The 24,796-nt window shown below is 42.5% G+C and overlaps 1 protein-coding gene across 3 annotated transcripts in view; it reads right to left on the minus strand.

Annotated features, from left to right (window-relative positions):
• slit2 (slit homolog 2 (Drosophila)) overlaps positions 1 to 16,750 on the minus strand; it is a 126,501-nt gene extending 109,751 nt beyond the window's left edge. The window contains exons 1-4 of one of the 3 annotated variants that reach the window (XM_050044420.1): positions 15,695 to 16,746; positions 14,713 to 14,784; positions 12,141 to 12,212; positions 3,882 to 3,953 (exon numbers count right to left, since the gene is read on the minus strand). In XM_050044420.1, coding sequence (XP_049900377.1) covers positions 3,882 to 3,953; positions 12,141 to 12,212; positions 14,713 to 14,784; positions 15,695 to 15,903 — 425 coding nt within the window. In that variant the 5' untranslated portion in view covers positions 15,904 to 16,746. Of the gene's footprint in view, positions 1 to 3,881; positions 3,954 to 12,140; positions 12,213 to 14,712; positions 14,785 to 15,694 lie in introns of all 3 variants that reach the window. The other 2 variants (XM_050044421.1, XM_050044422.1) reach the window with 2 other exon arrangements.
• Between the last annotated feature and the right edge of the window lie 8,046 nt (positions 16,751 to 24,796).

Below are 24,796 nucleotides of genomic sequence, written 5' to 3' on the forward strand. Positions count from 1 at the left end.
AACAAGATCTGAACATTGTAACCTTCATGAAGGGAGGATTTACTGCAGGACTGTTGCATTAGGTTGCATCAGTTGACGCTAGGTGTACCTAATAAAGTGGGAACTGAGCCCAGGTATTTATCGTAATGGTTTGTCACCTGGACTCCGGTATCGTTGCTATCTTTAAATCAAGGATCATAGAGGAAATAAGCTGTGTCTAAAATCACTCCCTTGTTCACTCATTCACTGCTACCTATTTAAAGACAATATATAATTAACTCTGTAGCGTGCAGTAAATTAAGATTTCAGACACTTATGACTCATCTCTGACAGGTGCAGTCACACAGCATTGATTTCTGTATCTATGAAATGCAATACACTGCATGTTGGGAGGTTAGAAAAAAGTAGTTTACATGTCATGAACAGTCATCATTTCATCATAAGATTTTTTGAGGACAGTATATAGTGCCTATATTTCATACTCTCATACTCATTGATGGGGCCACTGAAAATCTTAGTGTGGCACACCAAAATCAAAAGCCATGACTGAATTTCAGGAATTTCAGGTATTATGCTGCTGTAGTATATAGGCTAGTTGAAAACTAGTTGATGAAGCAGTTACAGTTAATGTTACTAATTATCTGATGTGCATAGACTAATACCTGTACAGTTAATATTTTTAGTTAGGGTTTTAACACATTAAAACAATCCTGTTTTAATGTGTCATGTATTTATACATGTGTCAGGCAATCTATTGTTCTTCAAATAGGCTGGCTGACCTTTTCCTTAAAGACAAATACACATTTTTAATTTGAAAGAGCATGTTGATTGTAAGGAACAAAACATTTACGGGGAACAAGCCTTCTCAAATTTAGGGGAAACTCACAGGTACCCATAAAATCCATTTTCATTCAGATATTTTAAGATGAGAGTTCAAGGAACCCCTTTGAAAATGGCCATGCTAATTGTACCCTTGCAAAATTTAGCATACTTTGGAGTGTTATTTATCGCCTTCCCCATCAAGCTATGCCAACATGGTACAAATGGATGCCTTAGGTTGTCTCCTTTAACAAAGTATCTTCCTTAAAACATGAGTGTGCCACAGCCTCTAAAAGAGAATAATGTTTGCCTTCAATTATTTTTGTCAGGGAGACCAGTAGGGGGCCCAGCGATTGTATAAGGGTGGCCATGTCATTCACGTCAAATACATTTTTCCAAAAGACAGTTTCTGTTTGATGCTATAAAAAGGGGGTTGGATGTCGTGATTGACAGCTCCAGTGCCCATGGTCAATGGCACTGCTCGTGACTGGTTGAACGGCAGAGACTCGATACCATGGAGATCACTACTACGCAAACTCTGGCTCCATATGACGTCATCAGCATGAGATGGCCGTGGCCATATTTGGGATATTGTAGCTTCAATTTTGTGCATTGGGAAGAAATGTAGAAATGTTGCCCATTTTTAGGTACAGTTATTGGTTTCATGCAGGGCACCAACAGTAGTCTCATGGGTCAAAGTCCTGTGTTTGTTTGGCCTGTCGGTCCACTCTCTATACATGGACTTTGATACTCTTTATATTACGTCACCTGACTTCCCCCTACACTCCCAACAGCCTGCAACCTCTATGCCTGCAACGCATAGGTCATGATGATGTCAACCTTCTAGTTTACGATTACATGGTATCTATACAAATTATAGAGCATTACTTTTTGTAGGTATAAGTGCGGACCATGAATGAGAACAGCCTGACCTTAAACATAACACTCTTTGTCGTGCAAAATAGTTCTGTAAAACACTTATTGTCATCATATCAGATAAACTAATCTACACTACACTTATTGTGGTTGTGGTTAATATTGAAAAAATCAACACTGACTTCAAGTGTGAGATTACATGTGCTGACTTTCAGTAACCAAGATAATAATTATTCCATAATCTAAAAGTCTTTTAGTTGTCTAGACCAACAACACACGTCATGCAGGATACAAACTGAAAACAAATGTTGCAGGTAAACATAATTCAGGCAGAAATAATGTTTCCTCTAAAATGCATCACACCTGACCTCAGTTTAATTTAGCCCCCAAAGCCTTAAACCACGGTGCTGAGCAAAGGTTAAACACATCCAGCAAGTACTCAAACACACACACACACACACACACACACACACACACACACACACACATACACATAGATTTTCCAAGGCCCAAAAAAGTGAAAACATAATTTTCATAATAGCAGGTTGAGCAAGTGTTCATTTATAGCAGTACTGTCGCAACAACCAAAGTCGGTCCAGTTCGCACATACCTTCTGACCTCTACATAAAATTTAACAAGATTCCACTTCAGAGGCTCTCAAGGGCTTCTTGTTGTGTTTTCTGGAAATAAAAGTTCACTGTAGGGGGTGTAGGAGTAGACATGAGATTTAATATTGACCAAACAGCCATAAATACTATTGGCTAAGCCTCAGTGGTTGTCGTTCATTCTGAATGACTTCCATACGTCTGACAAATCTGCTTTGTGGCTGCAACGGCGCCAGCTCTGGCAATTCTGTTTTTCATTGTCAGTTAGTAACTTTCTGTTGATTTTCAGTTTTCTTTACTTCACTGACGACTGTGGATTTGATATGGTAGTTTATTTTACTAAAAAAAAGAATAACAACACAATATAAATGAAGCTGAATGAAGTGTGTGTGTTCAGTGAACATGTACAGCCAACAAGGGACACTCTGCTAAACACATACACCTGGAGACCTGAGGCTTACACACACATATACACACACAATCAACATGCCCACACATTAGCATTAACACACGAATGCGCGCACACACACACACACACACACACACAGATAGAGAGAGAGAGAGAGAGGCCGCTTGTCTGCGACAGCTGAGCAGAGAGCAGTATATCCGAGTTGTATTTTTACCTCGGCCCACACGCTGAGCAATATGCCAACTCTTGGCCTTGAGAAACTCATACGCACACTCACACACACAGACGCTCGCAGAAACACAGACGCACATGCAGACACACACCCTTAGACACGACAGGTCAAGCCCAGCCAACCACCGTAGCGGCCGCAGAACATAAACAACTTTCACACACTCTCTGAATCATCTGAGCATTTCAATATTGTTTTAGATAAATATATTCAGCCACACATATAAATACATGTGACCATAATTATTCCCCAGGACCACAAACGACCATGACGGGAAGTTAGTTCCCACAGTTTCAGCAGTGTCGCAGCCCAGCCCTGCAGTGCTGGAAATCCACAGCTCGGTTTACAGTACAGGCGCGCTGGCTGTGAGTGAAGAGTGGAAGGTGCTTGACGACAACAAACAGCAGTTCGCTGGTTTGAATGCAAACTGGAACATTTATGATCTGTAACTGAAACTTTGCTCTGCCATGTGAAACACACAGTGTAACATCAGAAGAGAAACCTGTTTCCATGTTTCACTGCTTACATCTCTCTTGGTCTGTCTTTTCACTTTCCCCTCTCCATCCTCACACACACGCACACACACACATCTCTCCCAGCGGGCAGCAGCTGTTGGAGTGCTAATCTCCATTAGCTACTGAACTGGCTTCTATGGTGAGGGCCATGTAAAATCTGTTCCCTCACTCACTCTCTCACTCCTTCATCCAAGTGAAACACCACGGTTGCGTCACCGAGAAAACCAGATATGTTTTTCAATGTCTGTAACATATTTCACCATGTCATTCTAAGTCACCGTCAATGACCTGTACAAGCTTGTGGTGACACACAAACACACCACTGCAACAATTCATCTGAACCATCACAGGCCGACTGCGCTCTCGAAACACACAAGGAAATGAACAATATTTCAGTTAACATTGCAGAGCGAATGAGTGATGGATAGAGAAATAAAAACAGGACTTACAGTCTGTACAGCTTTGTCGTTCCCAGGAAAAGCAGCTCGGGGAACACAGCCAGATTATTCCGATTCAGGCGCCTGGAAAAACACAGCATAAATTAGGGAATAAACTCTACGTCGCCCCTTCCAGACAGTGCGGGTGAAGCGGTTACATGTGTGTATGATTAGCTTTTTAAGGTGAGATTTGTGTTTCCTGATCTCCATATCAAATTATGTTGTATGTATTTTGATTGTAATGCAATTCAGTGCAGTTATGGAGGAAGCATGAAAGATTAAGGAGATTGATGGAGACGTTAAAAACACACACATGTTCATGGATACGCACAAAAACAGACTCTGGGTTACCCCTGATTTAAGGCGTACAACATGGCTGCCAGACAAACAGTGAAGTGGAGAAGGACGAAAGGAAGGCAGGGGGGAGGAAGACGAGAGAAGGGGTTCAGATGAAGGGGAGGAGGGGGGGACTTTTTTTTTTTTTACCACAAAGGCGGAGGAGAGGAGATGATGTGGGAAAAACAAACAGGCAGTCTGGCCGGGCTACCGAATGTGTGAAAAGGACCCCACTGAGTAAACAAGGCCCTCACAGGGGAAGAACTCACAACAACCCGTCATCACACACACACACACACACACACACACACACACAAACAGAAGAGTTGAGAGAACTCGGGTGAGTTTAATAATCTGGGTGCGATCATTTAACCCTGGTTGAGTGGAGTGAAGAGGTTTGTGTGCCTGTGTGTGTTGCTGTGTGTGGTTGTGCCTTGATGTGAGTCAGAGCGGAGTGAAGCAACTGAGTGACACAATGAGAGACAGGCTGCTGAAACAGTTTAACCCTGACACACACACACACACACACACACACACACACACACACACACACACACACACACACTGACAGGCCCAGAGACGGATGCTGTGCTGGCTGCTACTGGAGGAGAATGAAGAGAGGGAAGAAGGAAATGAGGCAGAATGAAGAAAGAGTGACTTCAAACTAATAAAAAATGTGACCAAAAGTACAGAGTCTGCAGGATTCACACACACAAACACATAAATGAAGGAAACGCTGCAGATGTTACTCAAATAAAACACTCCAAAAATGTCACCAACTCCATTCAAAACTCCAAAAGCCTGTCTTTCAATGACTGAACCCTCATCTTTCACCTCTCTCTGCTTTGCTATGTGCCGCTGTGGACTCTCCTTAAATAACGTCACCCCCTCTGTGTCCATCTTCCACCCACAAGTGCACAAATATATGAATGTGCCCGCGCACACACGTTCACACTCCACGGTTACATCAGAGGCTGCTTAAATATTTAACATCCCGCAGAAATGATGTTTCTAAATTATTCACTCCTCTTCCGTTAACGCCGGCTCAGGCGGCTAAGAGCCCCACGTGGTCCCGCGGAGAGGCCCACTCCTCCTGCAGGTGCTGCCCAGCCATGAGCACCCGTTAGTGGGCTAGACCTCCCCTGAGTGAGTGCACGGACCGGTGCTGGAGGTGGGGAGGAGGGAGGAGGACAGAGAGGGGGTATGAGCTCACTCTCTTAAAATAGATGCAATGCTGTCAGACTAGGAGACTGAGAGAATGAAGTAAAGACAGTGAACCAGTCCTCTAAGGTGCTGTGCATTTAAATGCTCTTAATTATTTTGCTCATCTATCTGATTATTTCAACAATTAGGCACCTTAACCACCGTATCTTGCTAATTTAAGGGTCATTAAAGTGACATGAGAAAGCTGAATTAATGGTTGATTTTTATTAATTAGCCTTGTCATGTTCTCTGCATTTCTTTTTGTGCTATAATTTTGTATGTGCATCACAAAGGACAAGGAGTAAACCAGATGCAAACGAGTTATTTCATTTTCTCTAAGGGATAATGAAACAGTATTCACAATGTAAATGACCTCTGCAAATGAAGCAGCTCAAGACACTCCAAGTCTAATGAAGTCACTCCTTCAGCTGCTAGACTCAAGAAACTATAGACTAGATCACAATTTCCCAGAGCCCAAGGCGACATCTTCAAATGACCTGATATGTCTGTCAAACAGTCTAAAACTAGAGACATTTCATTTACAATGATTTTCAAAAGTAATACTGAACAGTATATATATTTTTTGATAAGTTACAAAGTAAACAAATAATCAAATATCTTTATTTTCGCAGATTAATTTTCTGTCTATAAGCTAATTGTTTTGACTCTAAATACCATACATCCTGAAGTCCACACTTAGTATCTCAAGTTAAGGCCTTTGCACACCAAGTCCAGATTTTTTGTTTGTGTATTTTTAAATCTGTAATTCGGTAAAATTGTTAGGCACAGATAGCATGCACATTGAGTCCAAGGCAATTTATTGTACTATTTGTAGCAAAAATTTGTAATGCAAGACAAAATCAAAAGGCACTTTTGTTCCCTTGCTTCTTCCCACTGGAGTGACTTCTCTGGCTGTCGACACTCTCTGCCTGCATCTTGCTTTTGGCACCACGACTACCTGAGTTATGATTCTGTGTGGCTATTGAATTGCACTCTGCTGTGAGCATCATCATTGCTATTGAGCATTTCTGGATAGGCTAACATTACCTTCTCTTTGTCATGAAAGATTTCTAGAGGGACCTCTATACTATGCATTTCCACTTAATTTTCTTGCTGGCCCCCTGTCCACTACGACCCTGTTCCTCTTTCTTGTTGCAGATGTATGTGTCCTGCAGGTTACGCCACATTTTCTCCACTGCTTCTTGGTCAAAAACTCTCTAAAGGCTTTTGAAGGATGCAAAAAAACCCGCTCTGTAAACCTTAATGAAGGACAAAAGTTTTGAAGTCGGTGTGTAAATGTAACTGACGCAATGTAAGGTTGTATTAAGTTTTTAAATGTGCAACAATTTCGACTGAAAAGTACAGACTTGGTTTGCAAAGCCTTTATTACCATAGCAACCATTTGTTTACTCATATCTTGTGTAAAGGTTACGGCTAGGGCTGCCCCCTAAAAGTCAAAGATTCAAATTATGGCAGGCTGTTTTCATGCACTGCTCTTGCATATACCTACAAGTAAAGCACCACCATTCGTACACTTCCCATGTAATCATGAGCCAGTAGTTTGTACAATTGGAAGGCTGCAATCCTGTGACCAATGCACTGATGAGAGTAAAGAAAAGGGGTTCGCGTAAGGAGATAGGTTGATGGATGGGTCATGCTACCTGTGCAGCCCTAGTAAAGGGGAAGATCAGATACCTACAACCCATGTAAATGATGGTAATTCAGTGAAGTCAGTTCAGCTTTAAGATTCAGTGCTTGAAGATTTGTTCATACATGTGCTGAATACCTCTAGTATCCACCTAAAAGTACTGACCGCCTCCGACTGCAATAACCCAGTCTCAGTAGTGATTTAGTGGTTTGTTTCTGGACCTGAACGAATGCATCAGTGTGTGCCTGTGTGCACATTAACACCCTCAGAGTACTTCCACAGTGATGATTCATTAGTCAAAGTCTGGCTGAAAGTGAATGAAGACTGAGCCACCAGTCGTCTGAGGTGTGAGAGTCACTCCAACAAGCTAATGTCACACTGCAGCGTGGTGATAATCCCTGCAATCATAAACAGATGCTAGAGGGCAACAAACCACCCAGTAAACACACACATACACACATTCCCACAAACGTGCATGCATACCCACACAAACATAAAATACAGAAACACACACACACACACACTCCTAACACCTCACAGCCTTGTGGATGCGTAGTACTACGGGTTTGCAGGCTCTGGCTCGGAAGGAAATAACAAACCACCTCAGAAACCAATTATTACTCCACTGATGCCACTGCTGCCATAATACACACTTTACGCTAACAATCTGTCACACATACACACACACACACACACACACACACACACACACATACACACACAGTACTGTTACCATAGTTATATCCCAAACCTTGTGGACATTTCCATGACCCAGAGAAACTGCCTTTATTCCAAAACCACTTCAAAATGACCGGTGTGAGTCTGAGTGTGTGTGAATGTTTGTATATCTACTCCAACAGTTCATGTATTTGGTTCACAGCTAGTGAACTGAACCATCATCCACCAAGTTTACACACTCTTATCTGATCTGTAATCGAAACACTAATGACTGGTACCATATCTGCCATAAAACAAAGCAGAAATCCAAAAATTATTCACATTCAGCAGTACTGAAGAGCTTTTTCCTGAATTTAAGCATTTTCACTGCTAACTGGTGTTTACCGACAAACGTAACAAAAGTTGGCTGCTGTACAGACAGGCAGGGACTCAAAAAAATATAACATGAATTACTGTTTAAGGCAGATCTGTTGTAGTGAAAATGGCTTTCTGTATGCAGATAATTTCAAGCTCTATCGCTCAATAGAAATGAAGAAAAAACAAACAAACAAACATTTGAAACTTTGCCCTGAAATGATCTGAGAGAACAGTGTCATCACTCGCAGGCTTTAGAGCTAATCATTTAGCACTAATCCAGTGCTTTTCTTTGAAAACCATACCCTCACTGTTATCTTTTACAAGTCACACTGTCCACACATTACAACATGATCCCTTAGTTTGAGGTTTGTGATCACTGTTGATAGATGCGTCTCACTACCTGTAATCTGTTTTACAATTATTCATCGCTGTTAGAATTATCTTTGACAATGTGATCACTCAATTACAGACTAATTATCTGAGGCTTTATCTCACCGCTGCTCTCTCTTATCATTGTCTCAATACCTGTAATTATTGTTTCCTTTCTCTCTGCATATTTGTGGCTTCTATTGCCTTCAATCTCACAGACTTTGAATAGGATAGAGGCTGTAAACCAGTCAAATGTGAGAGGAGGATAAGAGGATCAGGAACTGCTCTCTTTCCTATTCTTTATAATCTACAGGGAGATGGTGAAGAATGTATGACATTCCTATAAGCACAGGACAATAGAGAGAGAACGAGATGGGTGGGTATGTTAGAAAAACATGAGGAGAGTTTAAGAATGAATGAAGGCGTGAGTGGGTGTAAGGATTCGGGGGGGGAGTCGGGGGCAAAATCAAGATAAAACCAGTATTGATGGAGCAGCCTTGCGTAAGTTAATGCGCATGCATGAGAGTATCCATACCCAAGCATGTGTATGTGTCCATGCATGTGTGTGTTGTGACATGCCTATCTCCTCCACACCTCCTTCGACCACCTACCCCTCCTCCATACCCCCCAGCTACTGCCCCACACCTGACCCCACCCTGCCCTGCCCTGCAGGGCCTGTCGCAAGAAAAGGATGAGAAGGGGAACCGTTTTCCACCCCTGTGGGGGGCAGTCACTGTGGATCCGTCAGCCCAGCTTAGGGCCCTCTCCTCTGGGCAGCGGTGCCCAGCAAGCCCCCCTTGGGCCCCCCAGAGGACGGAGGCCTTTGAAATGAGCCCCCAGACTCCAGACTCCAGAGACGTGCCATTGTCCGGCAACTGCGGGGGGGCATTGATGACTGACTCCACCTTTGTGTTTGTGAACATGCCACGCCAGAGACGCTGAATTACAGTTGAAAACCCTCACGAGGACAACAGAAAACAGCCATGTTGTGTCAGAAAGTTAGCCGCTGTCAAAAGTGTTTGTTGCCGAGGCACACAAAGACTTGTAAGACTTTCACTGCTATTGCTGTTTAAGGACTACTCTACATTGTATGTGCAAGTTCCTGTTTTGCTCATATGTAGAATGAAAGACTGTATTTACCAGCACCACCGTCTCTGTGCGCAGAGGGTAATCACTATCAAAGTTTACTGTTAAAGCCGGACCATACGCAGTTAAATATTGCCCTCTTTGTCTGCAGCTCTGGGCAGGAATTCCCAGATCTGCTTAGCTGGACAGAACCCAGCATTGGTTGCATGAGAAACGCTAGCAGATTCCTTATAGTGGTCCACAGAGCTTCTCTCTCTGTCAACAAAGAGCAGCCACAGTGCAACAGAGAGGAGAGAAAAACCAGGCACGACACACCCGAGATGAGAGCAGCTGGGGAATCATGATACTTCATCCTTTTCATCCTAACCGCTCCTGAAGAATTTACCCAAAACAGCTATCATAAAGGTGAACTGCCTTCATTTGATTTTAGTGCTGTATGTGCGCCTGTGTGTGTGTACAGGTGGATATCTCTGTGTGTGTACAGGTATGTCTGTGTTTTTGTAAACTTGTGTGTAAGCAGCAAGGATTTTTATGTGTCTTTAATTAAAAGCTTGTCTCTAAGCCTCCTCAGACTCTGTCAGAGTCTGCTGCATTCCAGTGTGTCATTGGCTGGCAGTCAGGCCACACAACACACAAACACACTCACATACAGATAGCTCCGCACATCAAGCAAAGTTGACAGTCGACACAATGGGCATATCAGCAGTCAGAGGTCTGCATCCCCCTTCTGTCTTGCTCCCTCACACACAACCAAGACTTAATTATGCCATAACTGCCTCAGGGTTGGATGCTGAATACCAGTGATTCCAGGCCAACGCCATAACAACCTTTGGCTGTTCACATAGTTATTGCCCCGTGATTCAGTTTCAAAATTCTTCCTCTTGGACTAAGACGCTGGAAGCCGCACATCATGACGGTCAGGTTAAACATTTATAAAGACAAACAGATGGGAGGGGCCTCTGAATAATTTGATGCATATAAAAAATGATTTAGATCTTTAAGAGACTGATGTATTTAGGTTGAGTTTTCTGTGCAATTTCCAGCTGTCCCAAACAAAGAAATGTGAGTGAAAAAAAACTGATTAAGTTTATGGTCTTAAATCCAAGACAGTGTTCCTAGACTGCAATGTCAGACAGGTCCCCTGAATTACAGCTTTTAAGACATCCTGCGTCAAAATTCTGGTAGTGTCAAAAATTCGGGACCAAATTCATACAATGGGCCTACTGTTACGACCAACGTCTACAAACCAACCAATGAAAAAAAGCAACAAAAAGAGGAGTAAAGAGTTAGCAGTTGGTGGCACTACAAAACCATCAATAAAACAGGTTTTTCAACCTTTGAGAAGTCGTTGGGTGTACACAAATAAATATGCACACAAAATATTAGGCTGATTGGTCCAGTAGTTTGCGAGTTTGGCTGCAGAAAGACAGATACTCACACTCACAGACATGACCAAACACATCTGAAGGCCTAGACTGGCAGAGATAATTAATTCACAATACTGGCTGATGTGACACTGTAAGCTCCATTTTTTTTATAAACTTTTTTTTTCTCAAAACGGTGCTAGCACCATTCATTACAAGGGCAAATGCACTACAACAGCCCAAAACATGTCCATCAGGAGAACTGGAAACAGTTTCAGAAATGATGCCTATTTAGAAATGCTGGGAATTAAAAAAACACGATGTGAAAAGCCAAAACGATGTATTAACAACAAACAATTAATTACAGAAACAATGCAAGGTCAAAAACGCACAAACCCAAATGCAAATGCAACAGAAAACACTGCCTTTCAAGTCAGCACAACAGAAGTTCTCCAGGCCTCTAGGGGGAGCGCTAAGTGGAACAGTGTTTGTTTTTTAACCGGGAAGAAAAGTGGAGTAAAGATGTGACATTAAGGGCACATAATCTTCCTTAAATTAGGTCTTGGTCTTTTACAGTAAGAGCAATAAATTTATGTAGCAGCCTAGCACACTTGGTGCTCCTTTACGAGGCCTGGAGAACTTCCTCTGTGTAGATTGGCTTTGCAGCATGTTTGCTGTTAATGTATTTGGTTTGGCTTTCTGCAGCATGTTTTTTCATTTGCAGCACATTTCAATTTTTAAATTTGCATCGTTTATGAAGATGCAGTACGTTTCTCCCAATGGAAATGTTGCCCTTGTCAGCCCGTAATTCAAAGCACAATCTCACTTTCCTCAAAATGGATATAGAACCATAAGAGAAAGATTGTCACCTAGATTTTGTTAACCCCATCTTACACATGGTAGTGGCATACAATACCACTACCATATTCAAAAGATAAAATGAGGGAACAATGATCATTCCTCCAAAAGAACTCCACAAATTTGTAGAATCTACGCCAAGGTGCACTGAAGTTGTTCTGGTGGCTCATGGCAGACCAGCATTTCAGTATAAAAGTTTGTGTTGGTTTGTCCTCTCATTTGTCACCTGTCTGCATGTGTTTATGTCCACATATATGATAATGAACACGTCTACTTAGAAGTTCAAGAATCAGCATCCATAAATATGTGCAGCGAATAAGTAATAAGTAAGGGATAAAATGGCGGCTGCTTCAATTCAAAAATGTAACTCACAGTCTCTCCAGCTCTTTCAGGTCCTGGAAGGCTCCTCTCTCGATTGTTGTGATTTTGTTCTCCATTAACTGCCTGAGAGAGAGACACCAGGAGAGAGTGAGACAATAAGCATTGGACAGAAAAAAAGAGAGTGATAGAGAGAGACACATAGAGCCGACAGAGTGATTTGTGTGATGACACTGTGAGAGGCCAAAGAAAAGGAGAAAGATGGCTGGATGGGGCCACAGATAAGAGAGAGTAAAAAGGAAGAGAAGGTGAAGGAGAGCGAGATAGGACACGAGAGAGGCAAAGAGATTGACATTGGAGAGGAGATGGGGGGAGAGATGGAGAAGATAGGTGGCAGTGGGTGTGAATAAAAACACGAAAAACAGATTGGTGGAGATAGAAAGTGATCGAATGTTGAAACAGCAAGGGAGAGCGAGAGAGAGAGAAGACAATCAGCTGCGGGTCGATGGAGCCCCAGAATTGACTTTAAAACTGGCCCATCAGTTGGACAGCGACTCATCTATCATCCAATTTACTCTCTATCTAACCACATAGCTGTGACTACTCATTCACTTACACTAGCACAACTCCCCAAAGAGCACTGTGCTGACCAAGCCAAGAAGACACACACAAACACACACACACACATTTTTTATAGGCTGTACGGTGTACACTCATAATAAACTAGGAGTTAGGGCTGCAGCTAACAATTATTTCCATTACCGAACAACACTGAAAAACACCTCTCACAATGCTCAAAGTGATGTCTCCGAGGTGCTTGTTTTAACCGCCTGGTTCAAATGTTAACACTTGATTAAATAGGCATTATTAGTGGTTATCAGCATCATTGATATGGTTTAGAAGGGTCCTGCTAAACCCACTAGTGCGTTCACAATGCTGTTATGAGCACATTGAACAGCCAAGTTTATTGATATGTGGTGACAGAGGAAGTCAGCCAATGTAACATTAGTATGAAGAATGAGAAAGTGTCCACATACAGAGGCAGTGGGGGTGGTGAACAACAAATACAGGACTTTCACCCAGTAGACCGAGGTTTGTGTCCCGTGTGAAAGCAAAAGTCAATGTTAGGTTATTTTAATCACATCACAACTTATTTTAAGCCATACCATAACCTTTTTTCTAACCCCAACCACAAAGTATTGGCACTAAAACCTTATAAAACTGAAAGCTAAACCTAACTAAACTGCTCCTGATGCCAATGGTATTTATTGTACAGATAACAGTGCTCTGAACATACTAGTCTGTGTAGCAGTACAGGCTGTTCTCCGGGACTGTCTGTACATTTTTCTATGAAAAGTAATGCACCAAAATATGTACATATCTCACATAATCATAAAAATCATAATAGTAAAGTAGAACATGTAGAACCCACATATTTGGGATAGCTACAATCATGTTACTCCCTAAAAAGGCGGGTTTGGGTGGTCGATGAGTCACAAAACAGAAGGACTTTGCCCCAGGAGGAGTGTTTGGACTTTGAGTAATTTCAAGGTATGTATTTTCAGCAGATTTGGAAAAAAAAAAGAAATAATATTCACATTACAAGCAGAAAAACATTCCACAGAATTCAGCAGGCTTTCATTGTGACTCACCGCTGAAAACTGTAAAAGAAAAAAAATCTGCAGATTCCATTTGGCTTGGGTGAACATTCCAAATAGGTGATTTTAACCAACCAACAGGTCATAACCCAAAGATTTTTCACTATCACACATGACAAAAATGAAGCACATCCTCAAATCTGAGAAGCTGATTTCAGCACTGAATTGTTTTTCGATTTATTAACCAATTGTTACAGCTTTAATTGCAATTCAAATGGTCAAGGTTGTGTGTGAGTGCAGGCAGGTAGACATGAACATACAGGAAATGGCTAACATTAACACTGGTGCAAACACACACATAAACACACACACACACACACACACACACACACCCAATTAAGAGCATAATCTCTGGAGGAATTCCAACAATGTGTATTCCCTGCCATTCACTTTTAGCAACTGAATAGCACACACACACACACACACACACACACACACACAATAAAAGCAGGCTATCCCTGTCCCACTCTGGATACATCCCAGGTAAGAAACCTGTTCTTACTTGACTCTTTCCTTTCCTTTCCTTTCCTTTCCTTTCCTTTGCTTCCACCCTCCCTCCCTTCCAGCTGCATTCCTCCCTCCGCGGTTACACCTAATGACCGCTATCTCTTTCCCTCTTTGCCCGGTGGTTAAAATAAGCCCCTCCTGACACTTCCACTGGCAGATTAACACGACAGCATTAACAGGTGCCGCTGCTATTCTGTTTAGACACACATGCGGGCTCAAAGAAACCGCCGCTTCCAGACGCAGTGCTGCATGCGGCAGCTCCGGGGCTGCTGGGTGATGATGCTGAACAGGACTGGAAACAGTTAAATCTGTGTTGTGGTATTTGGGGAGGAAAAAGTTGTTGGAAATGCAAGGTGCTGCTTGTCAGAGCTGTGCGTGAGAGTATTTGGGTTTTTTCTTTTGCATCTGCAGAGGAGGAGAGAGAAGAAAGGAGAAAATAAAATAGATAAAAGACAACTTACAACACTCGCAGATGCCTCAGTCCTGCAAAATCCGCCTTGCTGATTTTGGTGAGGTTGTTTGCATTCAGGTCCCTGGACAGAGAAATGGGTAAAGAGGGGCACTGTCAGTACATGACATATCATATGGTAATAAAACAAGGGCAAAGCAGGTGAGCTACTGAAGGGCTTTTTGTTGAAACTTGGTGTGCCGTGGCCGATGCACAATTGTCATTTGAGCGTCAGAGAAATTGAGAGGAGCCCCTGCACTACACTGGACAAATTTTAATTTCATCAAGAGGTCTCTGACTAATAAAACAGGGCCTGTTTAACTCAAAGCCCACTTGTCCAAATCCGTTTTTGATTAACTTGCTGGTCTCCAGACAAACCGATGTGGTCTACGGAGGCTGTGCTAATGCAACAGTGCGAAACCACCAACACAACCACAGCAGTGCCCCTAACTTCAGCTCCGCGATCAGCAATAACGAAGCCTCCCATTAAACACGAGCAACGAAATCTCGAGTGTTTTTACTGTTTCTATGACAAAACAAAAATGTGCATTAAGCAGCATTTACACAGCCTGAGGTGTGAGGAGTTTTTTGGTCACATGTAGAGCCCTGCGCTATTAAGATGTGGTCCCCAAGGAAACAATCCTCTTAATACACATCAGTATGCCGTTTAAAATGATGGACAAAAACAAATATAAGAACGAGACTGTTAATTTCAAAATTAGAAATATTATATGATCCTAAAAAATGGTGGTTATATAATTTAGGTTATCAAATAGAAAGTGTGATAAGATTGCTGTAAACTCTTAAAGCCCTTCAGGGAAAGCACATATTTATTAAATTCTAAATAGTATGAGATCAGTGCACACTTGTTCTTCAGCATCACTGACACAGAAATAGATCATATTCTGGTGATTTCCCCTGTGAAGTGTGTTGAAATTGTTTTTGAAATGTTACAAACTGCGCTGTTAAAGCTGTCCCCCACTCACAGTACTCACAGTCTCTCCGTGTTGCGGGGTATGTTCCTGGGCACGCTGCGGAGCCCTTGGCCGTGACAGTCCACTGTAGTCCCGGTACAGGAGCACTGGGCCGGGCAGGGCTGGCCGTCCGCTCCGCCGGACAGGACCGATACCAGAACAGCCACCAGCAGCCCCAGCGCAGTCGCCGGGGAGCGGCCAGGGCCAACGGGGCTCAGAGCTCCCACCATCACTGCGGCAAGTGGGGGGCCAATATGAGACCCACAAAATACTGAGAAAATACAAGGGCGTTAAAAAATTAAAGCCCCGAAATCCCCGAAACAGCTCACCAAACTCTGCACGCAACGGGATGCCGTCCTCCTTTTTCGTTGTCCTCCCCCTTTCAGACGTGTGTTTCTGAAATTTCTCGTTCTGAATTTTACATTTGGGTATTCTTGGAGGGGTTTCGATGTGTGAAGGCTGTGAACCGGGAATTTGGTCCCCCTGGGCAGGGAGAGGGGAGGTCGACGAGGCGGTGGACCGGCTCTCTGGCTGCGCTACAGCGGCGCAAACTTCCACATGTCCCCGGCATGCGGTGCCCAAATCCCCCCGGTGTGTGTGTGGTGTGTCTGTGTATGGAATATGTGCGGAACCAAGCCAGTGAAACACCTCGCTCCTTGATCTGATCCAGAGAAACACACTCTCACACACACTTTAGTGCATATACACACACTCTCTCTCACACACACACGCACACACTCCAGGTGAGGCTGTCTTGGTTATTAATTCACAACACGCGTCCGGAGAGGAGGCAGCGGCAGCGCTCGGTTTCCCCAAAAAGCTCAGCACAGGTCACCGTGGTGGAGAGATATTGATTCCGATCAGATATCAATGGCCGGTCAGTGGCAAGGGTGTAAGAAATGTGAGGGAGGGAAAAGCCCTGTGAAAGACCAGCGCGCAATACTATAATCCAACTCTGCGTGGTGCGTCAAAGCGCTGCTCCCGAGAGTGTGTGATAGGAGAGAGAGAGAGGGAGACGGGAGCGGGCACGTCTGCTACTGCGTCTGTCCGGCAACTCTCTCTCTCTCTCTCTCTCTCTCTCTCTCTCTCTCTTTCACACACACAAACACAAACACACACACACACACACACACACACACACACGCACTGCGTAGGTTTCCAACTGGCCGTCAGTCAAACAGCAACAGTTTGACCTCGGAAGGGGACTTTCATTCTCACTGCAGTGTCCCGGTCACCTGATGCTTTATTCATCTGGCCTCGGGAAGGCGACAGAGCTTCTCGGTGAAATCTAACGTGCACAAAATGGGGGAAACCCATCTGATTCTTAGATGTCCACAGGGCTGAACAAAGACTGAAGTGCTGTATCTAACACACATTTGTTGCTCTTTTGCCTCCAGACAGTGTGCACTAATAAGACACATAAAACACCACCTGTCGCACTTGCTGTTAGTGGGACCACACGATGAGCCCTCTACAACTTTCATATCCAGAGTAACTGCACTGCATATGCAAATTAAGTTAAGTTATCTTTAACCATTATAAATAGGATGAGTTTCCTCAGTTTAAATTATCAAACAGTACAGCAGCTACTGGCTTCATAAATGAAGAGTTATGAGTTTCTTTCAAACAGCAGATTCAGCAAACAGGAGAGAAGCTTTCCAACACACAAGTCAGACTTTCAGAAACTTTTTCTTCCTCTTGTTTGGATGATGATCGATTAGTTTTAACTGCTACAAAACAAAGTGGCAACCTACCAATAGACAGACCCATGGGTTATTATGACTTATTCGCAAATGCAGCATTTTGCTGATCTTCAATAATAGCAGTGGGTATGCTCAACAATTATTTTAAGGTGTGGAATCCATGTAGTGAAAAAAACATGAAAACAAGTTAAATCAGCTTTTAAGGACGCCTGTTTACTCATAGAGCTACAGGGCTGTCACTCAGGACATAACTGTCATAACTGTTGTGTATATATTTTACAGTTTTTTATATAATTTGCCATAATAAATGATGGAGGCTTTTGGAAATTTGTCATCACAGATAATATATATATATATATGTATATAATATATGTAGGCCTATGTCATGGCACAGCTTCAGATCAGAAGACCTCAGAGACCTGCAGGACACGTGATGACACACGATCACACTTGGGGCTCAAATTAAAGGGTCACCTGTGCTACATTTGAAAAGTTTTGTAGTGACTTACTGGTTGAATTTTTCATAGATACTTTTCATTTACATGTACAAATAGTAACCTCATTACTGGATTCCAGTCCCTATTGGAATTACTTTAGTGGATTACAGTGCAGAAGTAGTGATTCTTCATTAGGGCTCAGTGATGTATCATCTCGAGACGTTTGACAGATCTGTGGTGAGGCATGTCTTCCTCTCTCTTCTGTCTTGATCCCTCTCTGGCTCCTAAGACAGAATACAAACAGCTGTGTGTGATTGTAATGCTGATGTGTACTCTGTGTGTACTCAGTATGTGTGTGTGTATGTGTGTGTGTGTGTGTGTGTGTGTGTGTTATACTTCCCTCGAGTCCCCCATCCCACCCCTCACACAAACACACACACTCCCACAATCACACACTCCCACAGTCTACTCAGACAGCGGTTTTTGGGGATAGACAGGAAAGAATTGTAATATAGCTGAACAAAAGGGGAGCAGACAGAGACATGAGAGCAGACAGGAGGGCAGAGGCCGGTCACTGATGGTGGTGTATTATAGCTGAAGTAAGAGAGAAGAGAGGAAGCAAAGGGGAGGAGATGGAGGGTGACCCCTCTATCTCCTGCAATACAACAAGGCTTCAGGGCACACAGCCTGTTTAGACACAGCCTAACCTGCCCTCCTCTTAACCCCCCCCACCCCCACCCCCAACACACACACACACACACACACACACACACACACACACACACACACACACACGCACACTACACTTTAAACCCAGGTCAAGCTATTCTTAAATCTTGCTGAGGGCAGTGCAGATTATTGGTTTGCCAGTCATATTTTCTCCAAACTGAGTATCTAAATATTTTACTGGTCATTAAAGAGGAGGAACACAATATTCAGAGCATTAATATAGCAGCGAACAACTGTTTGCTATGTAAAGATATTGTGGAGTAATGGTGTTTTGAGCAGAGAATGAAGTCATGATCCCTCTGTGTATGCTGTGATCCCAGCTTCTCTGTTTGTTGTTGTGAATCCCACTGTTTAGCTCATTGCTGCTGCTCTGCACTGTGCAACACAGGAGTTGCAGGTGGTTACAGCTATTGATGGCGAAGTCATGGTTGCAAAAGTGTAACTTCTATTCTCCGGTCTCCCCCAGTTGAAGGTTAGCTCTGTCAGCACAGTTACTGTTGTTAGCACTGTTCGTGTTGTTAGCACCATTAACTGTTAGTTGCCGGATCAGCCACCTCCACATGAGAGCCATATGCAGACAATCCCTGCTCAGACTCTGAGGGCCTTGCCCAAACCACACCCTACTCCCTTTCCCTGCCCACTTCACTCCATTTCCGCATTTGCAGAGAGTCCGCCACAATCAGTACTTTTACATGCAGCTTGAGAAAACTGAATTATTGGCTTAGTCCAACTGAAACCGGACTTTTAAATGCATGTAAACAACTTAGTCCGACTGAAACTGAACTATCCGTAGCTCAATGAACACACCTACAGTAGATAATTCGATTGAAAATTGAACTATTGCTGTATGTATCCACTTATTCCGACTGGAGTCGGACTCGGCTTTTTCTCTCATGGGCTTTCACCCGGAAGAAGGAGATGACATGGCAGCAGTGCAGTAACTCCCGGAAAAACAAACAAACACTATGGCGGCCAAGAAGCAGAAGACGCATTTCTGGACAGACGAGGAAACTACATTCATGCTCCGCCATCTTTATTCATTGTTAGCTTCCTCTTTGGGTCAACCAGAACTAGTTCAGTACGCATTATATTAAAAAGGACACAGCGCCGCCTATCGAGGCGGAGTCAGATGTACTTGGTCTGAAATTCGATTTTCTCTTCTGCATGTATACTCAGACAAGACAAGAAGTCCGACTTGACTGATTAGCCGAGCTATGAGCTTAGCTCGACAACTACGTGCATGTAAATGTACTGACTGAGTGCCGTCCCAAATCAACTAGTGAGCAGTGGATGTGAATTATAAAACCCTCCAAAAGCCTGCACTGACTCTGATTTACTACCCGTGTGCATATTGTGTTCACCATAGAAGGTGCTCCGGACAAATAAAGTTCTGTGACTACCCTTATAAACATAAACTGCACAAACTAAGATAAACATTTATAGGCCTATTGTCATACAGATGTTAACGTTTTCAAGGTTACCTTATATAAAGGATAAAATAGATCCTTCTCTAGCCCCTAGAAAACAGTTGCATTCATCTGATTGTAGTGCTGTATATTTACAAGAACTGTTACAAAAACAAGCAGCTCACAAAGTGAAAAGCCAAAAGATGTTCATTCATTTCTTTTAATGATAAAAACATAATATACAAAAAAATTAGGTCAACAAAAGCAGCACACAAGTGCTACAGATGCATATGAAGAACATTAAATTGGATTAAGCTTTATTTTTCTCCATCATTATGAAAAGTTACGGCAGTTCCTCTTTCCGCCACAGAGAGGAAAGTTTGTCCCAAAGCTTGCCGCTGTGTTTATCAACTACACCTTGATGGAGGGAGCTTCATTCAACTGTGAAGGTGACTACAAACAGAGTTACACTCAGCGACAGACTGGGAGTAGGTAGAGTCCGATTTTGGAAAGGCCCGGAATCATAGATTTGCTCTGAATGTTGTATACAGCTCCTTTGTATTACAAAGCAGTCTAGTCAATTTTATCTATACAGCCTAAAACATAAAACTTATGACTCCATTTGTCCTAAGAACTTTTATACAGATATGGAAAAAGACCAAAAAAACTATACTGAACTGAACAAACGCATTATAATTGGGAGAAAAATGAAGAAACCTCAGGAAAAGAAACAGAGGCAAATGTAGATAAAAACAGCAATCATAAAACTACAGAGAGAAGAATAACAACTGGGTAAATATTGTAGAAATCTATAAAGGCACAATTAAGTGTTTTGTCCTTTCAAGGTGACAGCCTGTATGTTATAGTCTATATCTGTGTAACATTTATTTTTCTCTTTGGATGGTGGGAAATGTGCTAAAGAAGTAAAGTGTCTGGTGACTATTTACAGTAAATCTTCATGACAAAGTAAAGCAAGAATGACACATTGTCAGGTGTTTGAAGTCGTTGCAAGTCGCTGTTGTTCTCATGAAGGGAAAATGTCATCTACCCTGCAGGTAACATGAACAAAGATCTATTATATTTCCAGAGCTCAGGAAGTTAGATGGCACTGTCAATGAAGACAGGTGCAACTTGACAAACTTGATTTACGTTTCTCGGAAGCAGCGTATGGAGAACATCTCAGTGCTATATTTGTAGTGTCTGACCACACTCCACCTTGCCAATAGAAATATATGTGATTTTTATTTCAATATATTACACACTTCAATTTTGAAACAAATAATGATCTATAAATGTATTCGTTTCAAGCATCATCCTTTATCCAAAGTTTTGACTCACTTCAGTGGTTCGCTCCTATTAAAGAGGACCTGTTGTGCTCATTTTCGGCTTCTGCCTTGTATTTAAGGTTTCTACTAGAACATGTTTGCATTCTTTAATGATCAAAAAACACTTAGTTTTCCTCATACTGTCTGTGCTGGAACACCTGTATCCACCCTCTGTGTGAGAAGGCTCTGTTTTTCTTCTAGCATGCCTCCCAAAAAAGCCTAGTCTGCTCTGATTGGTCAGCATTTGCAGGATTTCGTATCGGCATCTCTGCACTGTCACTTCAGCCGGGGAATGACTGTAATGAAGAATTGCGGCACTTTTTACTGTGAAAAATCACCAATAAACACTTTTATGCCTGGTACACACTACACCATATCAGCCTGATTCTAGCCCAATGCAGCGACATACGGTTTCGGCATGGATCGTAAACGTCAATGAGTGTTGTAAGCGACAATCCATCGTTTCATCTCATGTGATGTCATAGTTAACGACGTTTGAAGCCGCGTCTGGGCCGCCTCACGACGTCCCGACAGAAAGTCTTGCATGTTTGATTTTCTTTTTGTCGTTCACGACTGCTTCTGTCAGAGGAACACAGAGTGATCTGCTGTCATGTCAAACTTAACAACTTCCTGTATCTCTTTCAAATTAAAAGCCTCTTATAACTTCGGTTGAGAGAATCCCTTTATTTTCTAAAAAGGCTTTTATTGTGAAACATTTGCAGGAACTTGTTGTGGAGGATTCAGTGACCTGCATGTTTGCGTACGGTACTTCAAATGTAGCTCCTGCCATCTGGTGGCGCTTTTTTACATTACTACATCAACATTTCAGTTGGCACATGAACAGACACAGTGACTCAAATAATAGTAAAAGTAATAAAATTAGGACAAGAATAACCCGGTGACATCACACACATCGTGAAAGACTATCAGGGATGATTGGTGTGAAGCATTGTGTAGTGTGTCATGTCTGTCGGCCAAGTCACGGCACGATTTTATGACTCCACAATCGTGTAATGTGACATAGTGACTGTTGGAACAGACAGGAAAGTTGTGTAGTGTGTACCAGGCATTAAATACATCCAAACATGTCCCAGCAGGAATAAAATCCAAAATCAGGGAGAAATTTACAACATCGGCAACTAAGATTACATATATCCCTGATGTTACCATGTGGCTTGATTTTAGCGGTATAAGCTACGCAATGCAAACACTTGAGGTGGCATGCCTGGAGTAGATGAACATATAAAGACACCTAGCACACTATTACATCATACTGTAACCACCAGAGTAGAAAAAAGCTGTTGGAAATGGAGCGATGAGTGTGTATGGTAGGAAACCGGAGGTTTTTGCTCACAGGTATTACTTCTATTACTTCTGTTTACCTCATTATTTAAAACTTAGATCATGTTTAAAGGGCCAGTGTGTAGGATTTAGGGGGATATATTGGCAGAAATGGAATTAAATATAAAAGTTTTTTTTTCTTTGGTGTATAACTACTTGAAAATAAGACTTAATGTGTTTTCCTTACCTTAGAATAAGCCGTTTATATCAACATAGGGAGCTTGTCCTCCATCATTTTCCTACAGTAGCCCAGGAAGGATAAGCTAAACAGCGGCTCCAGATAGGGCCATTGGGGCTTTCATGTCGGCCACCAATCGGAAAAAGACACACTTTTCAAAGTGAAACTGCTTTTTGCAGTGTTTTTACAGATTTAAATTACCAGGTCTGTTTGTTTTGGAGAGACCTCTGTGGAAAACTCAGCTCCTGGTAAAAACCTCCTGAACAACGAAAACTGAAGGAATTCTAACTAGAAGAAGTTTCAGCTGGTTGCACTCTGCAATTCTCATAGTTGCCACTAAATCCCCCTAAACTTTACACACTGGACCTTAGATATGAAGATCTGACTTTATATATGACACAAATTACACAAAAGTATAATAGGTCCTCTCCCCTTGAAGCTCACAATTTGTGTTAAAACTATCTCAGCGGTCTCAGTAATAGTAACAACAGGTATCAGGACCAGTTAATCCAATCCTTTCTCATTTTCCACTGAGGAGTCTTTGTTGATAGTACAAATAATGAATGTGTTATTTAAAATGTCATTTATATCATACCATTGAAATGGCCCATCCCACATTAGATTAAATGTGACACAATAATACCACACATAAATAAAGACATCCGCTCGCTGACACTCACACTGAAAAGAGAGACAAAGCATTGCTGCACACCACAAACTATGTAAGTCAGAAACAAAACAAGTGGAAGCATGCAGTAATTATGAAGTCACATTTTAAAGCTTCATTCATATGTCTTTATTCTTGCGATTCCAGTGTGAGAAACAATGATCCCGTTGATGCTGGATCTGGCAGGTTAGCAGGGCTGCAGAGCTGCTAATGAGAAGTGGATCTGTCTGACGGCTGTGATGTTGGTGCTGCTCAATCTAACCTGTTGATTTAGGAGGTGTTTGTGTTATCTTTGGTTTATGGCCATGCAGTAAAGCTGAAGGTGCGGGGGTCAGTGTGTGTGTTTCAGTGAGTGTGTGAGTGTGTGCAGAGGTCAGTTCAGCCACCTGGCCTCTGGACAGCTGCTACTGAGACACATGCTGCTCAGAGCTTGTCCTACTGTACACACACACACACACACACACACACACACACACACACACACACACACACACACAAACTTGTAAATATTCATTTATGCACGGACACAAGTTCACACAGTGCAGCAGCGGACGGACACATGGAATATCAAACAGTTTATTACATCTATGTATTAATTAATCACATTAATCAAATCTGCTGTGGATTTGTCTTCATCAGGACCATGTTGTTTGTGTGTGTGTGTGTGTGTGTGTGTGTGTGTCTGTGTCTATGTGTGTCCGTCTGTGTGTGTGTGTGTGTGTGTGTGTGTGTGTGTGTGTGGCCTAATAATCACATCATTAAAAACCAATGATGTTTGTGTTTGGACTGGCACTGTCAACACAGGGGCTGGTTACACAGCTGCACTGACAGACAGACAGACAGACAGACAGACAGACAGACAGACAGACAGACAGACACACACACACACACACACACACACACACACACACACAGGATGAACACAGCACCACACCAAAACACACAAACAGCAGCATTAAAAAAAAACAACACACTCCACCTCATGTCTTGGTTTCCATTCACTCCCAGCTGTCAGTTTCATGCTGATGTGATCCGTCCATGAGGTGTATTGAAACTGGATTGAGGCCCTAAGGTGTGTAAGTGGCTGGTTACCTTTGTTGTGATGGGACTGAGAGGCTGTTGTCTGTCTCACACACCCAGACACCGAAGCCCGGGGAGATATTGAGGACGTGAATAGGATCTCATGAAGGGATCTGGTATGTTAGAAACTTACTATTCCTCTGCTGCTGGAGAAAGGTGTGTCTGGTTTCGCATGGTGAGTGTTTATTCTTGTGTGTGTAAGTCATCATTACATGTCATGTGAAAGAAAGACAAGGAGATAGAAATGGTCCAAAATT

The sequence above is a fragment of the Epinephelus moara genome, chromosome 5 (assembly GCF_006386435.1).
Source record: "Epinephelus moara isolate mb chromosome 5, YSFRI_EMoa_1.0, whole genome shotgun sequence".
Classification (NCBI taxonomy): Eukaryota; Metazoa; Chordata; class Actinopteri; order Perciformes; family Serranidae; genus Epinephelus; species Epinephelus moara.